The sequence below is a fragment of the Schistocerca americana genome, chromosome 5 (assembly GCF_021461395.2).
Source record: "Schistocerca americana isolate TAMUIC-IGC-003095 chromosome 5, iqSchAmer2.1, whole genome shotgun sequence".
NCBI classification, from domain to species: Eukaryota; Metazoa; Arthropoda; class Insecta; order Orthoptera; family Acrididae; genus Schistocerca; species Schistocerca americana.
This window is the reverse complement of record NC_060123.1, coordinates 612,567,551-612,592,552: the sequence shown is the minus strand read 5'-3', so window position 1 is coordinate 612,592,552 and position 25,002 is coordinate 612,567,551. Positions and strand designations below refer to the sequence as shown.

The 25,002-nt window shown below is 42.5% G+C and overlaps 1 protein-coding gene across 1 annotated transcript; it reads right to left on the bottom strand.

Annotated features, from left to right (window-relative positions):
- Positions 1-1,250: 1,250 nt before the first annotated feature.
- Positions 1,251-24,736, bottom strand: LOC124616584 (peptidyl-prolyl cis-trans isomerase FKBP8). Its single transcript, XM_047144905.1, has 2 exons — positions 24,728-24,736; positions 1,251-1,992 (listed from the first exon to the last, which is right to left on the bottom strand). The coding sequence occupies exons 1-2, from the start codon at positions 24,734-24,736 to the stop codon at positions 1,306-1,308; spliced, it is 696 nt and encodes a 231-aa protein (XP_047000861.1). The 3' UTR covers positions 1,251-1,305.
- Between the last annotated feature and the right edge of the window lie 266 nt (positions 24,737-25,002).

Below are 25,002 nucleotides of genomic sequence, written 5' to 3'. Positions count from 1 at the left end.
AAAAGGGAGAGAAGGAAACATAGCAGGTGAATATGGGTTGGGGCTAAGAAATGAAAGAGGAAGCCGCGTGGTAGAATTTTGTGCAGAGTATAACTTAATCATAGCTAACACTTGGTTCAAGAATCATGAAAGAAGGTTGTATACTTGGAAGAAGCCTGGAGATACTGACAGGTTTCAGATAGATTATATAATGGTAAGACAGAGATTTAGGAACCAGGTTTTAAATTGTAAGACATTTCCAGGGGCAGATGTGGACTCTGACCACAATCTATTGGTTATGAACTGTAGATTAAAACTGAAGAAACTGCAAAAAGATGGGAATATAAGGAGATGGGACCTAGATAAACTGACTAAACCAGAGGTTGTACAGAGTTTCAGGGAGAACATAAGGGAACAATTGACAGGAATGGGGGAAAGAAATACAGTAGAAGAAGAATGGGTAGCTTTGAGGGATGAAATAGTGAAAGCAGCAGAGGATCAAATAGGTAAAAAGACGAGGGCTAGTAGAAAGCTTTGGGTAACAGAAGAAATATTGAATTTAATTCATGAAAAGGGAAAATATAAAAATGCAGTAAATGAAGCAGGCAAAAAGGAATACAAACGTCTCAAAAAAGATATCGTCAGGAAGTGCAAAATTGCTAAGCAGGGATGGCTAGAGGCCAAATGTAAGGATGTAGAGACTTATCTCACTAGGGGTAAGATAGATACTGCCTACAGGAAAATTAAAGAGACCTTTGAAGAAAGATGAACCACTTGCATGAATATCAAGAGCTTTGATGGAAACTCAGTTCTAAGCAAAGAAGGGAAAGCAGAAGGGTGGAAGGAGTATATAGAGAGTCTATACAAGGGCGATGTACTTGATTACAATATTATGGAAATGGAAGAGGATGTAGATGAAGATGAAATGGGAGATAAAATAGTGCATAAAGAGTTTGACGGAGCACTGAAAGTCCTGAGTCGAAACAAAGCCCCCGGAGTAGATAACATTCCATTAGAACTACTGACAGCCTTGGGAGAGCGAGTCCTGACAAAACTCTAACATCTGGTGAGCAAGATGTATAAGACAGGCGAAATTCCCTCAGACTTCAAGCAGAATATTGATGTGTTGGTAAATGTACCAACACCTTGTAGATAGAGGAGGCCGAAAAGGAAGCTATCTACAAGGTGTTGGTACATTTACCAACACATCATTGGCGACGAGGATGGGATCTACAAACAAGAACTAGTCATTTCTCTGCAACCGCAAAATACCCAAAAACCATAATCATGAACCTGACATTTAGGCATAATCACTCTGGAATAAGGTTACAAGAACCTGTAACGGTATGCTATTGCTCCTAGGAGAACAACTGCAACACTGCTGCACGCTATGCCCCAAGTTCGATAATAAATCCTCGATCCTCTTGCAGTTTTTTCTGTACTCTTATTCTGCCCCAACATTTTCTTATAGAGGCTTTTCTCTTGCTTTGTGTCACGTTTAATTACATCCAAAAGGCGCTGCACTTCTTGCTTTATCACCTTTGATTCAGGTTCCAACTGACTTGCATTTCGCAAGACTGATAATGCTGCTGTTGTATCTCCTTTTGCAGCTAGGATCTTTCCTTTTCTAAAAAGAGCTTTAACATTTTGAGGCTGGCAACGAAGAACATTATCTACTGACTTCAGGGCAGCATCGTATGCCTTTATCTTCATCTGAGCTGCAGCCAAGTTATTGAATACCTTCAACCTATCTTCTAGTAGTTCTTGCAACTGTTTTTCCGCATCCTCTGAAATATCTTTCTTCTCAATAGAGAATCCACCTTCAGCTTCATCCAGAAACTCTATGGCTCGCCTGTAACTCTGTATAGCAAATGAGTATTCTTGCCTGGAAAACCACCAGTTTCCTCGTTCGCGTTTTTTATCGCCTATTTCTCTGCGTTGGGCAATGGAAAGAGATTCTAGGTCTGGTTCATGATTATGGTTTTTGGGTATTTTGTGGTTGCAGAAAAATGACTAGTTCTTGTTTGTAGATCCCATCCTCGTCGCCAATGATGTGTTGGTAAATGTACCAACACCTTGTAGATAGCTTCCTTTTCGGCCTCCTCTATCTACAAGGTGTTGGTACATTTACCAACACATCATTTTTTTAGTGACCTGCCTTGTGGTGGCGCTCGGTCTGCGATCACACAGTGGCGACACGCGGGTCCGACATGTACTAAATGGACCGCGGCCGATTTAAGCTACCACCTAGCAAGTGTGGTGTCTGGCGGTGACACCACAAATATAATAATTCCAATCCCGAAGAAAGCAGGTGTTGACAGATGTGAAAATTACCGAACTATGAGTTTGATAAGTCACAGCTGCAAAATACTAACGCGTATTCTTTACAGACGAATGGAAAAACTGATAGAAACTGACCTCGGCGAAGATCAGTTTGGATTCCTAAGAAATATTGGAACACGTGAGGCAATACTGACCCTATGACTTATCTTAGAAAATAGATTAAGGAAAGGCAAACCTACGTTTCTAGCATTTGTAGACTTAGAGAAAGCTTTTGACAATGTTAACTGGAATACTCTCTTTCAAATTCTGAAGGTAGCAGGGGTAAAATACAGGGAGCGAAAGGCTATTTAGAATTTGTACAGAGACCAGATGGCAGTTTTGACAGTCGAGGAGCTTCAAAGGGAAGTAGTGGTTGGGAAGGGAGCGAGACAGGGTTGCAGCCTATGATCGATGTTCTTCAATCTGTATACTGAGTAAGCAGTAAAGGAAACAAAAGAAAATTTCGGAGTAGGAATTAAAATCCATGGAGAAGAAATAAAAACTTTGATGTTCGCCGATGGCACTGTAATTCTGTCAGAGACAGCAAAAGACTTGGAAGAGCAGTTGAACGGAATGGACAGTGTCTTGAAAGGAGGGTATAACATGAACATCAACAAAAGCAAAACGAGGATATGGAATGTAGTCGAATTAAGTCGGGTGATGCTGAGGGAATTAGATTCGGAAATGAGACACTTAAAGTAGTAAAGGAGTTTTGCTATTTGGGGAGCAAAATAACTGATGATGGTCGAAGTAGAGAGAATATAAAATGTAGACTGGCAATGGCAAGGAAAACATTTCTGAAGAAGAGAAATTTGTTAAGATCGAGTATTGATTTAAGCGTCAGGAAATCGTTTCTGAAAGTATTTGTGTGGAGTGTAGCCATGTATGGAAGCGAAACATGGACGATAAATAGTTTAGACAAGAAGAGAATAGAAGCTTTCGAAATGTTGTGCTACAGAAGAATGCTGAAGATTAGATGGGTAGATCACATATCTAATGAGGAGATATTGAATAGAATTGGGGAGAAGAGGAGTTTGTGGCACAACTTGACTAGAAGAAGGGATCGGTTGGTAGGACACGTTCTGAGACATCGAGGGATCACCAATTTAGTATTGGAGGGCAGCATGGAGAGTAAAAATCGTAGAGGGAGACCAAGAGATGAATACACTAAGCAGATCCAGAAGGATGTAGGCTGCAGTAGGTACTGGGAGATGAAGAAGCTTGCACGGGATAGAGTAGCATGGAGAGCTGCATCAAACCAGTCTCAGGACTGAAGACCACAACAACAACAACACACCTATTGTTGAGGGATGATGGTGGACATATTGAGCATTTCCTGTAAAGAAATTCAACTTTGCTTTGTCTTACTTTGTTATGCTAATTATTGCTATTCTGATCAGATGAAGCGCCATCAAAAAATGTGTATGAAATCCTATGGGACTTAAGTGCTAAGGTCATCAGTCCCTAAGCTTACACACTACTTAACCCATAATTATCCTAAGGACAAACACACACACCCATGCCAGAGGGAGGACTCGAAGCCCTGCCGGGACCAGCCGCACAGTCCATGACTGCAGCGCCGTAGACCGCTTGGCTAACCCCGTGTGGCAAAAATGTGTGTGAAATCTGATGGGACTTAACTGATAATGTCATCAGTCCCTAAGCTTACACACTACTTAACCTGAAGCGCCATCTGTCGGACATTTTTTGAACTTTTGTATTTTTTTTCTAATAAAACCCCATGTCGTTCCAAGCATGTGTGTCAATTTGTACCTCTCTATCTACATTATTCCGTGATTTATTCAGTTTTAAAATTTATACTGACTTTTTGATCACCCGGTATGTGGGTCCGCTAAAGCGCTCAGCCATATACCACACCTTGACATCCATATACATGTCTATGATCCGGTAAATGGAGGGTCCAGTTATATTAAGCTCCCTAAAGATATAGCTAACAAGAAGGCATGCATTAAAGTCGAAAATCAGTATGATAATGCTTGTTTTGCAGGGTCAATCCTGGCTTGTGAGAGAAAGTACAATCTAAGGGATCATCCACAGCGTCCGAACAGTTAAAAAGTCTGTGATATTAAGGCATCTTATATCTTTGATGGTATAGCGTTTCGCATAAAGATCCAGGTCATACGTAAGTTTGAGGTGCAGAATACAGGAATATGAATTCATGTTTATGGCCTGGAGAAGAATAACGAAAAGTCAGATGAGCAAGACAAGCACACCGTCGTCAGCCCCCTCCATTTCTCAAGATTTGCAGGTGAACGAGAGCTGCATGTAAACACGCTGCTCTTCTCTGAAGGTGAGTATTATCACTATGTTTGGATCAAACCGCTAAATACACTTGAACATAAACAACATTTTTGTTTAAGGTGCCTGACTTATTTTTCATCAGAAGAGTTATTAGCTATACATCTATTAGATTGTGCTTCCAAGGACCTGGTACATGTTATTATGTATTAGCACTTGGCTAATTTCGGTATGAAGAATGATCAGGTCAGTGTCCTGCCTGAAAGTGTTGAGAAGTACTTTTCTTTCTCAAAACAAAATGCTCATCACCAGCAGCGATGTCCTTTTGTAGTGTACGCTAACTTTGATTGCCTGCTGGCTCCTATTTCTCGTTGTGAAGGGAACCCCTTAGGCTCACATACAACCTTCACACAAAAACTCGTACCTTATGTGGCAGCATTCCAAGTTGTATGTGGATCTGACTCCAAACTTAACCACTAGGAGTCTTATGTCGGGGACTATCCTGTGGTATGGCTTCTCACTGAGCTTGAAAAACTTTCTTGGGAAGTTGATAAGCTCTACAGCACCAACATTCCCATGACCATATCAAAGGAAGATGATGAATTGTATGAAAACGTAGTTAATTGTCATATTTGTGGGCTACCGTTAGATAGAAAAGCGGAAACTCCCCTTGGACATCATTGCCATCTTACAGGAACGTTCTGTGGTGCAGCTCATAACGCATGCAATTTGTAGTATAAGTTACCACGCCACATACCTGCCTTTTTTCATAATCTGAGTGGGTTTGACGCTTATTTTCTCGTTGAGCACTTGGCTAATTTCGGCATGAAAAATGATAAGGTCGGTGTCCTGCCTGAAAATGTTGAGAAGTACATTTCTTTCTCAAAACAAATGGCTCCAAAAATTGCGCTTTATGCAGATGTCACGCCAGAAACTCATTGAAACTTTACCTCAGAATGATATGCATATCACTCGATCTGCATTTCCTGATGAGGAAAAGTTCCAACTTGGGAGTTTTCCCATACGAGTATGTTGATAGTATGGCAAAACTCAATGAAACCAGGCTTCCCGACATATCTGCATTTACCAGTACTCTCACAGGTGATGCCGTAACTACAGCAGATTATGAGCATGCCATGACTGTCTGGTGAGAATTCAACATCCCCAGTTTGGGAGAATATGGAAGACTATACATGGACACAGACATGCGTTTGCTTGAAGATGTTTTTGAAAAGTTCCAGAGTGTATGTATGGCCACGTACTCTCTGGACCCCGACTTTTATTAAATGGCTCCTAGGTTGTCCTGAGACGCTGTGCTCAAAAAAATGGGGCGCAGCATCGAACTCTTGACTGATGCCGCAATGCTCCTGTTTTTTGAGTGCAGGATACGTGGGAGACTTTGTGAATGTGTTCACAGGCATGCCAAGGCAAATAACCCGCGGATGGGTGTCGGGTTTAAGGCATCCCTTGATTCGAGTTACATAATGTACTTAGATGTGAATAACTTATACGGGCATGCCATGATGCAACCACTGGAAGTTGGTGGTTTTCGATGGGTGCCCGAAAATGAATTGAAGGGATTAGGTGGAAAAATAATGGGTATTGTGGCCGATTGTGATGTAGGGTATGTGCTTAAGGCTGACATCATATATCCTAATAATTTGCATGGAGAGACAAGCGACTTGCCGTTACGTCCAGAGCAACAAATTCTGCGAGGAAGCACCATCCCTAAACTGTTGGAGATAAGCAGAGGTATATTATTCATTATCGTAATCTCCAGCAGCGCCTCAGCTTCAGGCTGAACCTTGTTAGAATCACCTCGCCTATCTCCTTCAGGCAATCCCCCTGGTTGAAGGAGAATATTGAACTAAATACCGAAAAGAGGGCGGTCGTGGGTAACGATTTTGAAAAAGATTTTTGTAAATTAACGAACAATTCCATTTTCGTGAAAACTATTCAGAATGTAAGAAATGAACGCAATATTTTGATTAGAACTGCGTGGGAAGGGCGTTATGGCGTGAGAAAGTGTTTCGCTAGGCCAAATTTTAAGCGTGCCACCATCTTCAGTGAAAACTTTGTTGCTGTGGAGATGTCGAAGATTGCAGTAGAGTTTATGCAGTATATTTATTTGAGGATGTGCATACTGGATATCTCCAAATTCTACATGTTCTGCTTCCACTACAAGTTTGCGAAACCTCATTTCGTAGAACCAAAGTTGCTTTATATGGATACAGACAGCTTTATCTACTGGATCAAGAACTGCGATCCATATGAAGTAATTAGGTGCTATGGTAAAGAGCTCGACACGTCTTTTTATGAGGTCGATAATCCTTATGGTATTGTTCCTAAGAACAAGAAGGTTATCGGTCTCATGAAAGACGAGGCGAATGGTTTATCGATAGTAGAGTTTGTGGGATTGAGGTCCAAAATGTATGCATATCGTACAATAGACGGGAGCACCCAGAGGCGGGCAAAGGGTGTTAGATGTGCGGCATCTCGCGCTCTCATGGTTGAAGACTATTTTCAGTGCCTGTATGGTCGCAGCGTTCAAGGCGCTCCTCCACACATCGTTCAGCAAACTAGCATTCGATCACGACGTCACGATGTGTACACTGTACTGCTATTTAAGATCAGATTGTCTCCTCATGATGATAAAAGAGTCATTTGTGAGGATGGTGTGGAAACCCTTCCATACGCTATTTACTTGAAGTGGGGGTGGGGGACTCTGATTGAGAGATGGAGAGAGAATGAGTATGTGAGTGGGGAGAGGGGGTTTATGTATCAAATAGTATGGCTCTTTTATAATAGTGTAATTATTGGTTGGGTGTGTGTGGGGGGGGGGGGGGGGTGACTGTAAACATATGTATGAATGTGTGTGTGTATGTGTGTGTGTGTGTATGTGTGTGAGTGTAAAATATGTATGAATGTGTAAATATATATATATATATATGTGTGTGTGTGTGTGTGTGTGTGTGTGTGTGTGTGTGTGTGTGTATGTATGTATATGTATAAGCAAAAGCAACATGTGCTGAAAAAAAAAATTCAAAAATTATTTCCTTATATGTATAAGCACTGTGCGCTGGAAACTAAAAAAAAATTATTGCGACTTTATTTATACATAAGCATAACGTGTTGGAAAAAAATAATATTGTTATCTCTCTTTTGTTAGCCATGTGTGTGTGTGTGTGTGTGTGTGTGTGTGTGTGTGTAAAAAGAGTAGTGTTTAAGCTTCACCTACCGCTAGCAATCCAGTCAAAGTAGTTTTATTTCCATCCAAATAATTTTTTTCTTTAGTACAGTTGTTTGGGTTGAACGCCTTAGAGCCACTCAATTAATTGTTATTATTAAAGTATTTCAGCTGTCTGTGGTGGAAAATGTCTACAGCCACCCAGTTCAATAAATATTTAGAGCTGCTCAGTTAAGTTGGAACCATGCAATTAAATGTTTTTGTTATTAAAATATTTGAATGATAAATGTATATTTCAAACATATATATATATATATATATATATATATATATATATATATATATATATATATAAACTTGTCTCATTAAGTTGGAGCCACTCAATTAATTAATTATTTCATGGAAGTCCGCCCCGGTAGCTGAGTGGTCAGCGTGACAGACTGTCAATCCTAAGGGCCCGGGTTCGATTCCCAGCTGGGTCGGAGAATTTCTCTGTTCAGGGACTGGGTGTTGTGTTGTCCTAATCATCATCATTTCATCCCCATCGACGCGCAGGTCGCCGAAGTGACGTCAAATCGAAAGACCTGCACCAGGCGAACGGTCTACCCGACGGGAGGCCCTAGCCACACGACATTTCCATTTCCATTTCATGGAAAACGTCTACTTCAAAAGAAAAAAAATTAGTGCCATCTAGTTAAGTAGAAGAACGTTAATTCACAGAGCAGCTCCGTTCAATATAGTCTGTTTGGATGGAATTTCATTAGTAATAGTATTTAGCGTGTAAGTTAGTCAGTACCTCTGCTTTAGTTTTAAGTATGGCTCTATAACCGACATTTCCTTCGAGCAATCTCCAACATGTGTTGGTTTCTAGTAATAATAATAATAAGTTGAGAGCATCACTGCATTGAACTGAACTGTATCTCAAGAACTATAAATTTACTGCACATCACGAACTAAATTGAAATCTCGAGAACTGAATTGAAATGAATAAAGGAAAAAAAATTCGTCACCCTAAATCACTGTTGTTCTTTAAAAAAAACCCTAATCATTGTGTTTTTGCCAAAATATATCTGTGAACATTCTGCAGTTACATCTGCTTTGCACGCGCACGCGTCTGCAAGACATAGTGCCTTTAACACACACATTTTCAGAGAATTCACTACAGGCGATTGGCGAGGAATGAGAAAGCGCACCTATTAATAGCACAGGTAGCGCTACCCCCCAGGTGACAGTGCACAAAGTTTGTGGTAAGTGGGTCAGACAGTTACAGTGGAATGCAGGTATAAATGGAGGTAGGTGTAGTATTACGATTAAACTTACATGCTAAGGACGTAGGTCTCAAAAACAAAAAGTATGCACGGATTGTTAGGGAAGAAAAATTATTTATTTCTCGTCCAACTTAAAAGTAATTTTACACTTTCATAAGCAGATACAATAGCACTTTTTTTATACATGTTCTTATGTCGATGGATAGAAGGAAAGCTGTAGAATTCCAGGGCTTGAATAGAAGCAAATTTGAAGATTCGACACATCCATGAGATCTTCTCGTTCCCCTTCACGTAGACGATGGTGTCCATGCGATCGAATAATTTAAGCACAGTCACCATACCTTTATAGGGGATGCCGGGATTGTCCCAGTGAATTCCATGATAGAAATGTGTCAACCACTTTGCACTCTTCTGTGTCTTAGCACACCTCACTTACTTGAAAGATCTTGGTGATGCAATGTTTGCTGAGAATGTCTCTATTATTCCAGAATCCAGTGTGTATGCTACAAACACAACATCTTTAAATACGAACTGTCTACGCTCATCGTCATAGAAACCCTGAGCTTCCACAATGATGTTCACACCATGACACATCGTCGTAAAATGCTCTAGGTATGGTGCAGCACCTATTCATTTATACAGCTTGCTGCACACCACCGGTGAGTGGGCAGTAGTTGATCACACGGTCATGTAGAACTAGAGAAAATGCAGCAGTGTGTTCTGGGAAATTTATCGATGATTCAAATTCAGTTTGCACATCTATAGGTCCAGACCTAATTATCTCATTCTGTTTCGATCAGTGAAAGCTCTTTGAACTTACAGAGACTGAGTAGACACACTCCTCCCTCTCCTTTGGCAATTTCATAGTAAGAAGCGCAAAACCCTGCATATATGTCATACGCTAGACTGTATACGTTTTGATTCCACTGCAGATGTAGATTGTCATATGGATAGAATTCTGAATTGACGTAGACTTTTGCATTAGTTAACCTGCAGTTGTCGAACACGGTGGAATCATTTGCTATATTACCTCTTCTATCAGTCTGAAACGCAAGTATGATGAATCTAGGTGTCTCTAGATGGCTGGAGGTTTTAATAGTCCATGTTTGTCTGCTTGCAGTCGGTAACACAGGGTACTCGTAAATCTTCCATGAGCGAAATGTCAGTGACAGAAATGTACCTGAATTCAGGACTTTTAAAAACTTCATACGCTCGTTATCTGATACACTGATGTAAGGCATTTTCCATATTATCTTGCTGATCGTGATCATATTCTTCTCTTGAGCTCCTTCAACGTATGAGTTGTTGTCCGTCGCACTCCACACCAGAATGAGTTCCTGTTTAGCGTTCATAATACTCTGTCTCATGTCCTCAAAGTACCCCATAAGCATTTTTAGAGGTATGCAGGCTGTAAATTGCTTGTACTCTGCAACTGTTATATCCTCTGGATCATCTATGAACCATCCTGCATTTTCTGAACTATGCAAATCCACTGGTGATGCCGAGATGTATGTTTTAATGGTTGATGTTATGCCGACATTGCATGTACAGTCGATCTCAGACACACTGAGTTCATAGCGTATGTCTTGGAACAGGAATGCTAAAGTGCTATGTGTCAGCTTCGATCCCACTGTATCGCTTTCGGCGGTTTTCTTGAATGACCCCTCTAGATACATGAAACTCTTGCATGGAAGTGTGAGTGCGTCTAGGTGCTGGATGACAATTCTGATTTCATCGTTCTTGTTAAACATGGTTGAAGCGTAAGGTTTATGAGATAAGTATTCTGGATGTATAATTCCCTCACCATACCCTACTGGACTGGTTATATTGAGTGAGGACGTCATTGTGCGGCTTCAGTCCAAATGATTTAAGAAACTCTTAGTTTGCACGCGTTATCACTTTGCTGTTCGGTAGGGAAGTGGCATGGTGTGGATTGTGTGCACTTGTTTTATACCGTATGCCCATCCTGCCTTAGATGTAATTGTAAAATGATTTCCTCGCCACGAAAGTCAACAAGTTGATTATTCTAGTCAACAATACGCAGCTCCAAATAGTCCAGTGCCTGAGCTGTCACTGGAAGGTATATTTGCATTAGCAGGTGTCTCAACAATCTTATACCCTGTTTCAACTGCGGGGAGCAATCCGTAAGTAGTGTGAATCAGACTATTGTTGAGATAGAAGTTCATTGCAATGTTACACTCGACACAGATTGTGCTGATGGGGAGTATGTCCACTGTCTGATCTGACTTGTAAAATTTACTTGGATCCTTCTTCAAAATTTGTCCTTTTATGAAACCTAGCAGGCACCCTATTGAACCTTTCTGGTTAAAGTCAATCATTGTATTTATAGTCCTTATTTCAGATTTAAGTGTATGGATGTTTGCACGTAGTTCAATACCTTTTCCAGACTATTTTAAGACTTCATTTAAATCGTCACTATCGTATGCAGCCGGTTCTATTTCCACAATATCTTTTTCACCATTAATATCCAGATGCAGTTTATTATTAGCCTCAGTGATATTTTGGATGCTGTTGTATGTCTCCAGTCCAATCAATGCAGTACTCCATTCACCAACGCTCAAATCAATCGCTGGGAAGTAATTTGCAAGCAATACAGAGATGCTCGTTCTTTTAATGACAAAGTGTACAACATTGCATCTGAACCTCAACTGGTGAATGAATGTTAAAACCTCTTCCTTATATAGCATGCTTCTTCTTCTTCTTTGTGAACGTCAAGAGAAACATGATGCATAGATGTCTACAGAGGTGTGTATTAAAGTCCTGATAGCGTCGATAATTGTAGAGCACACGTCTGCTGTGAGTGAAGTATCGTTGTAATTCTTCTGGTGGTTGCAGGTCACCAAATGAGTCGAAACAATAGACAGCATCTGCATTTTTCATAACATATGACACCCAGTGGGTGCTGGTTCCTCCAGCAACATCTAAATTCACAATGCAGCATTCACTTGTTTTCCACGTAGTCTTCCGTAATGTATCCTGCATAAACACACCACGGAATCTTGGTATCTTGAATTTGTCTCTAACAAACTTAAGGAGATCTGTATTTGTGAGTGGTCGATCTGGTAGGACCGCTAATGGGCTTTTTTTATTTACGAATAGACCAAGCCCTTTCCTGTACGGTTTCAAGTATAGTCCTCTTCCAATGGCAGCGGCTTCCATCGTGCGGTTATGTCTTCTTGCCTCTTCTAACTGTGCTTGGGAGTTTTGTGCGTTCTTGAGCGTTCAAGCAATAGCTGCGACAACATCACCGAGGGAACCTACCGCCGAGAGCGCGAAGAGGGCCAGGATGAGAAATGGAATAAAACCACCAGATGTCTTGGGTATTAGTAGAACTCGAGTTGCTTTAACCGATCCTCTTCTTCTTCCAACATCTTTCTGCTTCAGTGTGTTTTTAGCTGCATACATCGCTGTCAGGATACACACATCCATGCCCGAGGCAGGATTCGAACCTGCGACCGTAGCGGTCTCGCGGTTCCAGACTGCAGCGCCTAGAACCGCACGGCCACTTCGGCCGGCCTATAGTTCTATCCCTTAACCGACTGAGCTGTATTGACTACACATAGAAAACACCTATATATTTTACCCTTACTTTACTTTACACGTGGCTAAGGCCTTATCGACCATACACCTGCTCTACGAGCCTCTTCCAATTATTTCTATCCAGGGAAATTGTTGTCTAATCAGAGTTGATGCCCATCCTAGCTGCATCTTCCCAGATATTCTCCATCCACCTAATTCGAGGTCTTCCTCTTCTTCTCTTTCCTTCTAATTTCTTAGTGGATGCTATTTTGGGTAGTCTGTTCTCCGGCATCCTTGCTACATGACCAGCCCAGTTCAGTCTTCTCTTCTTTAACATTTCCACAATGGTACTATGTTTGTACAGCTCCCGTCGTTCTTCATTTTTCCTTATCCTCCACTCCATGACATTTTCATCGAAGATTGGTCCAAATATTTTTCTTAGTATTTTTCTTTCAAATATCAACAGTTTTTCTTCATATTTTTTCCTGAATGTAATAGCTTCACATCCATATAATGCTACTGGTACAATAGTTGACTGATAAAAACGGATTTTGAATTCAGTACTAAGTGATCTCATCCTTAAAATTTCGATACAGCTGTAAAAAGTTCTATTAGCTGCTGCTAGACGGGCGTCTATTTCTATTTCTGCTCTATTGTCTCTGCTAAAAAGACTCCCTAAGTACTTGAAGTGGTCAACTGCCTTGAAAGTGAGACCATTTACGGTCAGTGGTGTATTCTTTTGGAGTTTTTTACTTATGACTAGATATTCTGTCTTTTCTTCATTCACATGAAGTCCAGCTTTCTCAGCTATTTTGTAATAATTTTGCATCATCCTGATTAATTCAGCTTTTGAAGTGCTTATTAAGGCTACATCATCTGCATAAGCAAGTCTAATAATGTTCTGTCCCTGCAGTTGGATCCCTTGTGGATTAGTTTTGGTGAATTCTCTATCAATCTTCTCTAAGATAATATTAAATAGAATAGGTGAGATGGCATCCCCTTGTCTCAGTCCAGTGTACACCTTAAAATTTTCAGTCTCTCCTGCAGGTGTCTTAACTTTGCATATGGTTTCTTCCAAACACATTTTAACTAATTTGATTAATTTTAATGGTATTTCAAATTCTTTCATGGTGTTTAAGAGTGTCTGTCGGTGTATGCTATCATAGGCCTTCTTGAAGTCTATAAATATGGATATCTACATTAAATTCCCATGCCTTCTCATTTATTTGTCTCAATGTGAATAAGTGATCCAAAGTGGATCTGTTAGTGCGGAAACCACATTGGTAGTCCCCAATCAGTTCTTCGGTTATGGGAATCAGTCTGTGTAGTATACACATCGACAAAATTTTATACGTGACATCGAGTAGGGCAATTCCTCTGTAGTTATCACAGACAAGGGGATCATTCTTCTTAAAGATGGGGCACATAATTGCAGTTTTCCAATCGGCCGGTATGTTTTCTGTCTCCCAAATTGTTTCAATTAAGGAATGTAGTTCTATTTCCAATTGTGGTCCTCCACTTTTTAAAAGCTCAGCATATACCTGGTCTTCCCCACAGGCCTTGTTGTTCTTTAATTTCTTTATTGTTTGTCTTATTTCATTTACTGATGGTGTGGTGACTTGTATATCAACTGTATCTGGTTCTTCAAATGTAAAATAATATTGTGGATCATTGCAGTTGAGCAGCTGTGTAAAGTATGTCTTCCATGTTTCTTGTATGTCATTCTTGTTTGTAAGTATTTTCCCATTATGGTCCTTTATAAACTGTTCCCTTTTAGTGAATTTTCCCAAGGACTTTTTTATATTCTGGTACATCTGCCTTGCTCTGTGATGCTTGAAATCATCCTCCGCTTCTCTTACCATGTTGTTGTAGTGTTTTCTCTTCTCTTGTCTTAGAGTTCGTTGTGTTTCCTTGCGGATTTTATAGTATCTCTCCTTTAGTGTAATATTGTCCATGTCTTGTAACCATGCCTTCCTCGCATTTTGCCTCTCCAGTACTCTTTCTTGGCACTTTATATTAAACCAGATTTTGTTAGTTCGTTTTCTTTTACCTATAGTTTTGGAAGCTACATCTTGAATACTGTTTCTGAGGTGTCTCCATCTACTTTCCACGTCTTGCTGGTCACTATGTGTCAGTCTAGATTCCGATAGGTTAATTTCCATTTCTTTCCTAAAGTTTTCTTTTATTTTTTCTTCTGCCAGATTTTCTACATCGTACCTTTTAATTTCAACCCTATTTGTACTTTGTTTCTTTTTTAGCTTTATTTTCATTTGAGCTATGATTAACATATGATCTGTCTCACAATCTGCTCCCCTAAAAGTTCTAACGTCTTTGATACTGTTTTGAAATCGTCTTTGGATGGCGACATGGTCAATCTGGTTCACTACTTTTCCATCTGGTGATATCCATGTCCCTAAATGAATGCGTTTGTGTTGGAATTTTGTGCTGCTTAATGTGAGACCATTTGCCATTGCAAAGTTTATGAGTCGCACACCATTCTCTGAACTTTCTTCATGTAAGCTGTAATTCCCAATGGTTGGTTTGTAGATTTCTTCTTTTCCTACTTTGGCATTAAAGTCTCCTAACACTATTGTTACGTTATGTCTACTTATTGAATTATATGTCTGTTCCAGTTGACTATAAAATTCTTCTTTCACGTCATCTTCCTCATCTTCTGTGGGTGCATGAACATTTATAAATGTAATATCAAACCACTGAGCCTGAACTGTAATGTGTGATATTCGGTTATTAATTGATTTGAATTCCTTTATTGTGTCAATTGCTGTTTTATGAATGTAAAAGCCCGTTCCAAATTCATGGCGCTGACCGCAGTCTCCATACATTATTGTCCCGTCTCCTATTTTCATTGATCCCGTTCCCTGCATCTTATTTCTTGGAGCGCTACCAGTTGTACCTTGTATTTTCCTAGTTCGTTTATTAGTATAGACTTCTGACATTCCACGAGCCAAAAGAGAAATCCTTGTAACTTTGCCAATTTCTGTTCCAGTAAATTCTGTCCTGTTTCCGAGGCATACCTTGAGTGTCCTGACCAGCCATTGTTTTACATGAGTGGGTTGGTAGCCCTCTGCACAACCCCCAACCTGGAGGACCAGGAGTCTTGATTTTGGGGTACTCTACCCCTAGGGATTTGCCTTCACCATGGCTTAACGAGTCTTCCCTACCCGTGCTAGTTTTGGTCCACCCCGGGTATTTTATTTCCCCGGTACCCCCCATATCTGGAGAGCATTCCCCAATCCGCCACCCGGGGAGGCGCCCGATGGGGGACTAGCAACCCCACACGGGATATATTTTACCCATGAAGAGTAAATTGATCAATGATCATCTCAATAACTCGTATAGCATTGAAAAAAATTCATAATTGTAATACTTTGATTATAATGAGAGAGGTATGAAATAAAACACAAACACGGTTTGAGATTATATACAGGGTGAGTCGCGTAAGACGTAACACCCCCATTATTCCGGGGGCAATTGCACGCATCGCCGGCCGAAGTGGCCGTGCGGTTAAAGGCGCTGCAGTCTGGAACCGCAAGACCGCTACGGTCGCAGGTTCGAATCCTGCCTCGGGCATGGATGTTTGTGATGTCCTTAGGTTAGTTAGGTTTAACTAGTTCTAAGTTCTAGGGGACTAATGACCTCAGCAGTTGAGTCCCATAGTGCTCAGAGCCATTTGCACGCATCGGCAAGCGGTGTTCGGCGAATCATAGCCGACTATGTGGCACATACTTTGGTACATGCACAATAATCACATCGTTTATATTGACCGAGATAATGAGGCAAGTACATGTTTTTTAAATGGGACGCTATACTTTTTTTACGATCGTTCGAACGCTCTGGAAAAGACGCGTATAGTGATGTAACGCATGTTACTATTGTGATTCAAACCTCGCTTAAAAGACACTGGGAAATATTGTACGATTGAAGGTGGAGGTGGTTGGAAGCGGCTGCAGACTGTAAACACGCCTCCAGCGAACCACGGGCCGAGTTGCCGTGCTCTATGCAGCATGCACGGCCTGCGCTACGTAAGTAAATCCTCATCCGCCCTCTTTTAAGGGTTCCAATGGCTCTGAGCACTATGGGACCTAACTTCTGAGGTCATCAGTCTCATAGAACTTAGAACTACTTAAACCTATCTAAGGAAATCACACACATCCATGCCCGAGGCAGGAATCGAACCTGCGACCGTAGCAGTCCCGCAGTTCCGGGCAGCAGCGCCTAGAACCGGACGGCCACCGCGGCCGGCGCCCGCCCTCTTTTAAGCAAAATTTGAATCACAATAGCAACATGCGTTACATCACTATACGCGTCTTTTCCAGAGCGTTCGAATGATGGTAAAAAAAGTATAGCATCCCATTTAAAAAACATGTGCTTGCCTCATTATCTCGGACAATATAAACGTTGTGATTATTGTGCATGTACCAACGTATATGCCCCATAATCCGCTATGATTCGCCGAAAACCGCATGCCGATACGTGCAATCGCCCCTGGAATAAAGGGGGTGTCACATCTTACGCGACTCACCCTGTATATATCAATTATTTATCTAAATATCATACATGGGGTGTAGTATTTCACGAACACCATTACAATCTGTATATATCTTCTTCTTCGCACCAGTACAGTATTTCCCAAATAAAGCTTTTTGACATGCAATAAATTCAGCGCGTATCTCCCTCAAGCCAATAGGAGCCTCACAGTACTCAGATGGAAATGGAAATATCGTGTGGCTAGGGCCTCCCGTCGGGTAGACCGTTCGCCTGGTGCAGGTCTTTCGATTTGACGCCACTTCGGCGACCTGCGCGTCGATGGGGATGAAATGATGATGATTAGGACAACACAACACCCAGTCCCTGAGCGGAGAAAATCTCCGACCCAGCCGGGAATCGAACCCGGGCCGTTAGGATTGACAGTCTGTCACGCTGACCACTCAGCTACCGGGGCGGACAGTACTCAGATTTTTCACACACACATTTAATCTGTTTCTCTTTAGGTTCAGCGTTCATGTACGAACAAAGGTGCTACTTAAGATCATCAACACGTACACTATGCACACTTAGGAAGTTTACAAAATCATTGTTGCAGAGTCTATGCTAGGCAACCCACAGTTCAGTCTGTCCAATGCAAGACGCGTCCAGATCTATAACTTCAAAAGTGAGGTTTGTCTTAGATAAACGCAGTTGTCACCCAATTTCACACATAATGCTCAGTCATCATACACTGTTGTAATAGAAAGTGTCACACCAATAAGGCGAATGTCTGGGGGAGAGCCGGCCGGAGTTGCCGAGCGGTTCTAGGCGCTACAGTCTGGAACCGCGAGACTGCTACGGTCGCAGGTTCTGTGTGTGATGTCCTTAGGTTAGTTAGGTTTAAGTAGTTCTAAGTTCTAGGGGACTGATAACCACAGAAGTTAAGTCTCATAATGCACAGAGCCATTTGAACCATTTTTGTCTGGGGGAGAACGAGTTGGGTAATACTGTGTAGTCATTTGCTGATTGATATGGCACTCTGCACAGCATATTTCATTCCAGTCGAACGCGGAAATTGGTAATTTAACACACTTGGATCATTTTCAATCTCCATTCTCACATGTAACCCCCAGACATGATGCGCTTCTATAGCAATGTTCACATGCTTCGATCCACTGGGAGTTAAATTGTATGTGGAGGTGAAAAGTGTAAGTGCACTCGATGCCTTCTTATCCACTGTATCTTCCCTCTGTGGTTGCGCTGTCACAGGGGTGTTCTGCTGGGATGGGTCTGCTGCCCTCCATCTTGTTGTTTAACACCGCCAGTTGGAGCATTCGATGTGTCAGGGGCAGATCGCATGTCCTCATAATACAAATCGATGAGTGGGACAGACAACAGCAACTCGCTGTTCTGCTCCATCAAGTGGGCTATGTGCACTACCGGAGCCCACGTGGCCACTACTGGTTCAGACACATGCTGCTGTTGCTGCAGATGTCGACAAGATGGCAGCCAAAGTTGCTACAGGCATGGACGTGTCAGCAGAGCTTGAGATGTTGGCACTCGACCCTGTTGAATAAAGACGAGGAAGCATTAGACATGGATCAAGATGTGACAACATTGAATAATAATAGTAATAATAATACTAAGGTTAACAACAGAGAAAGATGAGATATGGGATGCTTACTTTTCCGTTTAATTCTGTTCTGCAAGACTGTGCTGTGGTGCGACTGCTGTTGACGCTTCATGGTTCTTCTTCTTCTGCTGCTGCTGCTGCTGCTGCTGCTGCTGACTGACTAGACAAGACTGAGAGCCCAGAGCTGCTGAGCCTCACCCATATCTCCTACAATGATATTACCAAATACTACTATCCTGCTGGCTGAACTCGAGCACATGATTGGATTAAGGGTTCCTATTGGTTCCCGCCATTTCCGCCACCCCAGAACGTCATCTTTGATTACGTCACAGAACAGACGACAGTGCTCTCTGGTGGTAGTACTGCGTACCAGGGCTGGACCTCATGGCGAACACACTGTTTGCCGCCATCTTGCATAACGGTACTTTCGTTATCAGATGACATCATGCCAGCCATCTTGGATTATGTCACAGATGAGAGCGCTGTGTACTGTGTACTAGGTCAGTTGGGCTCTGGAGCTCTTGGTGAACACACCAGATGGCGGTAGTGGCTCAAATTGTTTAAATAAAGACTGTTGCATGATTTTGACAGTTGGCGATTAGAAAGCATGTTTGCAGAGTCTTTTAGTGGTTCACATGTGTGTGGGCTGTGTGACATGACCCCAAGCATGTCAGTATGTTTGTTTTGTATCACTGTAATAAATATAATCCATCCCTTCCTCTCTCCACCAGCCCAGTGCAGGCTGAGTCCTTCTGTCACCAATCCCTAGCAAGGCGTGGCTGTCGGATGACTTAGGTTAGTGGAGGTAACCCAAGTGACCTTTGTTTCCCGCCATTTTCTTAGGTTAGTAGCGGTTGTATTGTCCTGATGGGATTTGAACTTCCCACCAGCGGGGGCGTGGAGGGGCTGTGTGACAGGGGGGGGGGGGGCATGGCACTTTCCCGCCATCTTGGATAGCAGTACTTTGGCGCAGAAACTGCCTTGTGGTTGCGTAGTGTCACACGGTCGCCATCTTACGTCATCAATCGATGTCACATTCGCCATCTTGGATGACGTCATCAGCTGACGTCAGTTGATAACGACATCGCCGCCATCTTGGATAACGGTACTTTGGTGCAGACTGGCCGTGCCCCAATACTGACGGGCTGTATCCCATCCATCAGTTGAACCCATTTTCGTTAAAAAGGAAGTGAACATCACACATGGACTGAGCATTAGGCCCATTCTGACTGGTCGACAGCTGCCTGAGGGTGGTACAAGGAATGACACATTAACATTGGAGATGCGACGAGAATGTAGGCTACCTTCCAGCCGCTGTTGCGATGATATTCTCAGGAATGTAAGGACTTTTCCGGTGTAACAATTTCGCGGCGCTTTTCTTTCTTGCCTCGTATTCTTTCGAAAAACTGACCCCACTAAACTAGCAACGGCTGGCTAGCTATGTGCACTACGCATAGATTGTACATTAGGGTCGACAGCCTCACCTCTCGCTCAAAAGCCCATGTGACAAGGACCATTAACCTACTGAACTCTCTTTTCTTAGACGTTTGAATGCTTCAAACTCGACGATTAGAGGTTCATTCATCGACTCGGAGAAAGGCAGGAAGATTGTCTACAAATAAGCCATGTCATAAAGAAATGCAGAAAAACGTTAAAGGGGACCAAATAAGAAAGCTATAGCGGAGGAAACACACGTATAGAAATACAGTGTGTTTCGTAAAGTTTGTTCCAATTTGACAAACCCATATTTTGTACATTACGAGAGAATAATACTTGTTAGGACAGGAGTCCAACAACTGTAACTATGACTAGGGCAAGACAAAACACACATAACCACGCAGATCTCCACATGTCTAGCGTTCACTCTTCCGGCTTATGATGGCAGGGACTGGCCATTTGTACATGCAAATGATTTGTTTAATGCAGCGCATTTATAACGGAATGTGATGGGCTTCCTAACACTTATTTGTACCCACACTAAGGGGTCATTAATCTTATTTAGATTAATCTAGCAAATTGCCTATGGTTTGTCTATCCATTTCCCAGAATTATCCTGTGGAAAATTAGTTGTTCAGGATATGCACACAAGTCGTCTGTCCACTTCAAACTGACTCAAAACTTATACTACATCAAATAAGTAAATTAAATGATCAGGATAAATTACTACCTACGAAAGAGACAATGCAGTTACCTTCATCACATTTATTTAAGGCTGAACCCATAGATATTGTAATCACTGACAAAATTAATATTCTCAGAAATAATGTAGAGTACAGATTTTCCCGGTATTGGTACTTGCCCTTCAATGCTTAACACTGCCCTGTTTAATGCATGCAATCTGCTAAGACACCCAGAATGACTGACACCACCGTTGTATGAAATATGAGAAGAAATTACTACCCCAATGAGCAATGTGAAATCTTAGTGTAGAAAGAATAGCACTTGTGATCATAGCAGTTCAGCATTACGTCCCTACAATACCAGAGCGTATACTAGATCACTGTAATCGTAAAAATGAGGCAGTACAGAACGCTGCTTCTCGAAGACTTCGGCGCCAACAGCACTGCCACAGCCCCTCAGATCTCTGGAATATGACTCGAAAACCTTTGATAGCTGACTGCGGTCCGAATATTGCTAAACAAATACTGTCTTATAAATTCGCTGTATGAGAGATGAAATGCACTCTATCACTGTTTGCTGAAGCAGACACGAACTCCCAGCTGTGGGGACAGCTATCTGCTACAGAAGAGAACAGGCCGGCCGCTGTGGTCTAGCGGTTCTAGGCGCGCAGTCCGGAACCGCGCGACTGCTACGGTCGCAGGTTCGAATCCTGCCTCGGGCATGGATGTGTGTGATGTGCTTAGGTTAGTTAGGTTTAAGTAGTTCTAAGTTCTAGGGGACTGATGACCATGGATGTTAAGTCCCATAGTGCTCAGAGCCATTTGAACCATTTGAACAGAAGAGAACAAGACAGCATGTCAGTCCGTCATCCACACAGAGCGCGGCCGATCTGAATGAGGCCTAAGACAGAAGACCGCAGACTGACCATGTTTCCCTACTGCTTTTCCTACAGCAAGTCCCGGTTCTACTCCCCCATAAACGTTGATGGCGAATCATATTTCTAGAAATCACTTTCATCTGCGTGCCGACCAATCCCCGACTTGTATTTTGGTTTTGGGGTCGAAGCTTCTGGGATATATCCTTACTACATCGACGAAATGTGAACATCCCAATCTGTGTCAGGTCAGTTATATTATCCATGGGAACATTACGTGCCCATGTGTCAACAAGTTAATAGCTAGCAGCGCGGTTGTGGCTGGTCTCAAGCAGCGCGGAATCCGCTGCATTTTGTCTATGCTCACGACAGCCCGGCGCCAGACGCAGTCGGGACTCGGGGTTCGGAACTCTTAAGCTGCTGCACCTATTCACCGCCGAAATCCAGAAAGAAGGCCGCCGCGGACTGCTGGTCCTTCCCACGGCTATGCGTCTCAAGAGCTTCCCGGAAGGAAAGCGGTTTGGTATAAGCATGCGCTCCCTTTCTTTCTTACACAGAGCTACAGTGAAGAGCCAAAGAAACCAGTACACCTGCCTAATATCGTGTAGGGCCCTCGCAGTCACGCAGAAGTGCTGCAGCACTACGTGGCATGGACTCGACTTATGTCAGAAGTAGCGCTGGAGGGAACTGACACCATGAAACCTGCTGGGCTGTCCATAAATCCGTAAGAGTACGAAGGGGTGGAGATCTCTTCTGAACAGCACCTTGCAAGGCATCCCATATGTGCTCACTAATGTTCATGTTTGCGAACTTTGGTGGCCAGCGGAAGTGTTAAAACTTAGAAGAGTGTTCCTTGAGCCACTCTGTAGCAGTTCTGAATGTGTGAGGTATCGCATTGTCCTGCTGGAATTGCCCAAGTCCGTCAGTATGCACAATGGACATCAATGGATGAAGGTGATCAGACAGGATACTTGTGAACGTGTCATACCTAGACGTATGAGGCGTCCCATTTCACTCCAACTACACACGCCCCACACCATTACAGAAGTAGTGGAAGAAGGGTGGTGCAGCCTCAATCTGCATTGTTGCCAAATTTATTCAAGATGGCTGATACAAGACGGTGGCGGTAAATGTGGCAACATCGCAATGCCATCATGGCGGGAAGTTCAAATTTTGACATTAAAATAGGTCAATTGGGCTACCTCCACTAACCTAACCTCTTCCCCTCCTCCCTCAGAAAATGGCGGGAACTTCAAATTCCATCAGGGCAATGCAGCACACCACAGCTACCTACACCAACCTAAGAAAATGGTGGGAAAAAAGATCACTTTGGCTACCTCCACTAACCTAAGTCATCCGACCACCACCTCTTCCTAGGAACTGGTGGGAAAAGGACTCAGCCTGAGCTGGATAGCTTTATTTTGCAGGCAGTCTTTACATAAACAATTAGAGTATGTTCACCATGAGGTCTGGAGTCCAGCTGACCTAATACACAGTACTGCCACCAGAGGGTGCTGTCGTCGATCCTGTGACATAATCCAAGATGGCGGTATGGAGGGGGAAAATGGCGGGAAAAGGACTCAGCCTGTTCTGGGCTAATGGAGAGAGGAAGAAGTGTACTTTATTTATTTTGGAACAATTTCTTTAGGGACGGATTTCACATATTTTATTTATTACACTGATTCAAAAGACTCGACCTGACACAGTAAATAGTCTGCAGACCTGAAAAACTACTCCGTGCGACTGCTACGGTCGCAGGTTCGAATCCTGCCTTGGGCATGGATGTGTGTGATGTCCTTAGGTTAGTTAGGTTTAAGTGGTTCTAAGTTCTAGGGGACTGATGACCACAGCTGTTAAGTCTCATAGTGCTCAGAGCCATTTGAACCATTTGAAAAACTACTCGTAAACTGTCGAAATAATGCAGTACACTGATGTACAGACACGCAAACAATTCGTAAATTACCGAAATAATGCAGTACACAGCATACAGACACGCAAAGTGTTCGTAAATCACCGAAATAATCAGTACACTGATGTACAGACGCGTAAACAATTCGTAAATTGTCAAAAATGGTTCAAATGGCTCTGAGCACTATGGGACTCAACTGCTGAGGTCATAAGTCCCCTAAAACTTAGAACTACTTAAACCTAACTAACCTAAGGACAACACACACATCCATGCCCGAGGCAGGATTCGAACCAGCGACCACAGCGGTCGCGCGGTTCCAGACTGGAGCGCCAGAACCGCTCGGCCACCAGCGGCCGGCGTAAATTGTCAAAACAATGCAAGTATAGTGTTCTGCAAACACGCTTGCTAATTTTAAACTGTCGAAATAATGCACTGAACAGCCTACAGAACTGCGAACTACTCGTAAATCACCGAAATAATGCGGCACGCTGATGTACAGAAGTCAAACAACTCGTAAACTGTCGAAATAATGCATTGCACAGCCTACAGACACGCAAACAACCACTAAATTGTCAAAATAATGCATGTAAAACGCTCTGCAGACACGCTCGCTAACTATAGCTGTCGAAATATCGCATTGCACAGCATACAGACACGAAAGAACTCGTAAATTGTCAAAAAATAATGCATGTGTAACGCTATGCAAATACGCTCACAACGCTTATACGGACAAAAATAATTTAGAGCACAAACACTCAGTGCATATAAAAAAGCAACGTATCAGCAAAACACGCGAAACACACACACGCACTTTGCAGGGCCAGCTGGACGCAAGCCAGCGCTGGAGTGCGAGCCATCGCTCTCATGTCGCTGCAGATTGCGGCCAGCAGGTGAAAGTCATGTCTATTTTCGGGTATACAGTTAGAGTTCTTCAAGTGTTACACTGACGTCACATGTCTATGTAAATAAGCGCCAATTCACCCTCTGGGATGCGCGCGGGTGTTTACCATTGCTGGTGCAAAACCTGTCTACCTATGGATAGTGGCAACACAGGTCATGCTATAGAAATCTGTTCCAATGCTTCCTAGAATAACATCAGCTGCTTTCTCCCTCGCGATCCTAATGGAACAATCCGTCCATTCCTTACCAGCCCCATCTTGGAATTGGTAAAGTGTCACAGAAATAGTTAACCTTCGCTTTTGTTGTAGCTTTCCGATGTCTCGGCTTGTCTGAATGTAAATTCTTGTCCTAGCCCAGACTAACACAGATTGCATTCTTGCTGATCCCGGCGGAGGTTCGAGTCCTCCCTCGGGCATGAGTGTGTGTGTTTTTCCTTAGGATAATTTACGTTAAGTAGTGTGCAAGCTTAGGGACTGATAACCTTAGCAGTTAAGTCCCATAAGATTTCACACACATTTGAAC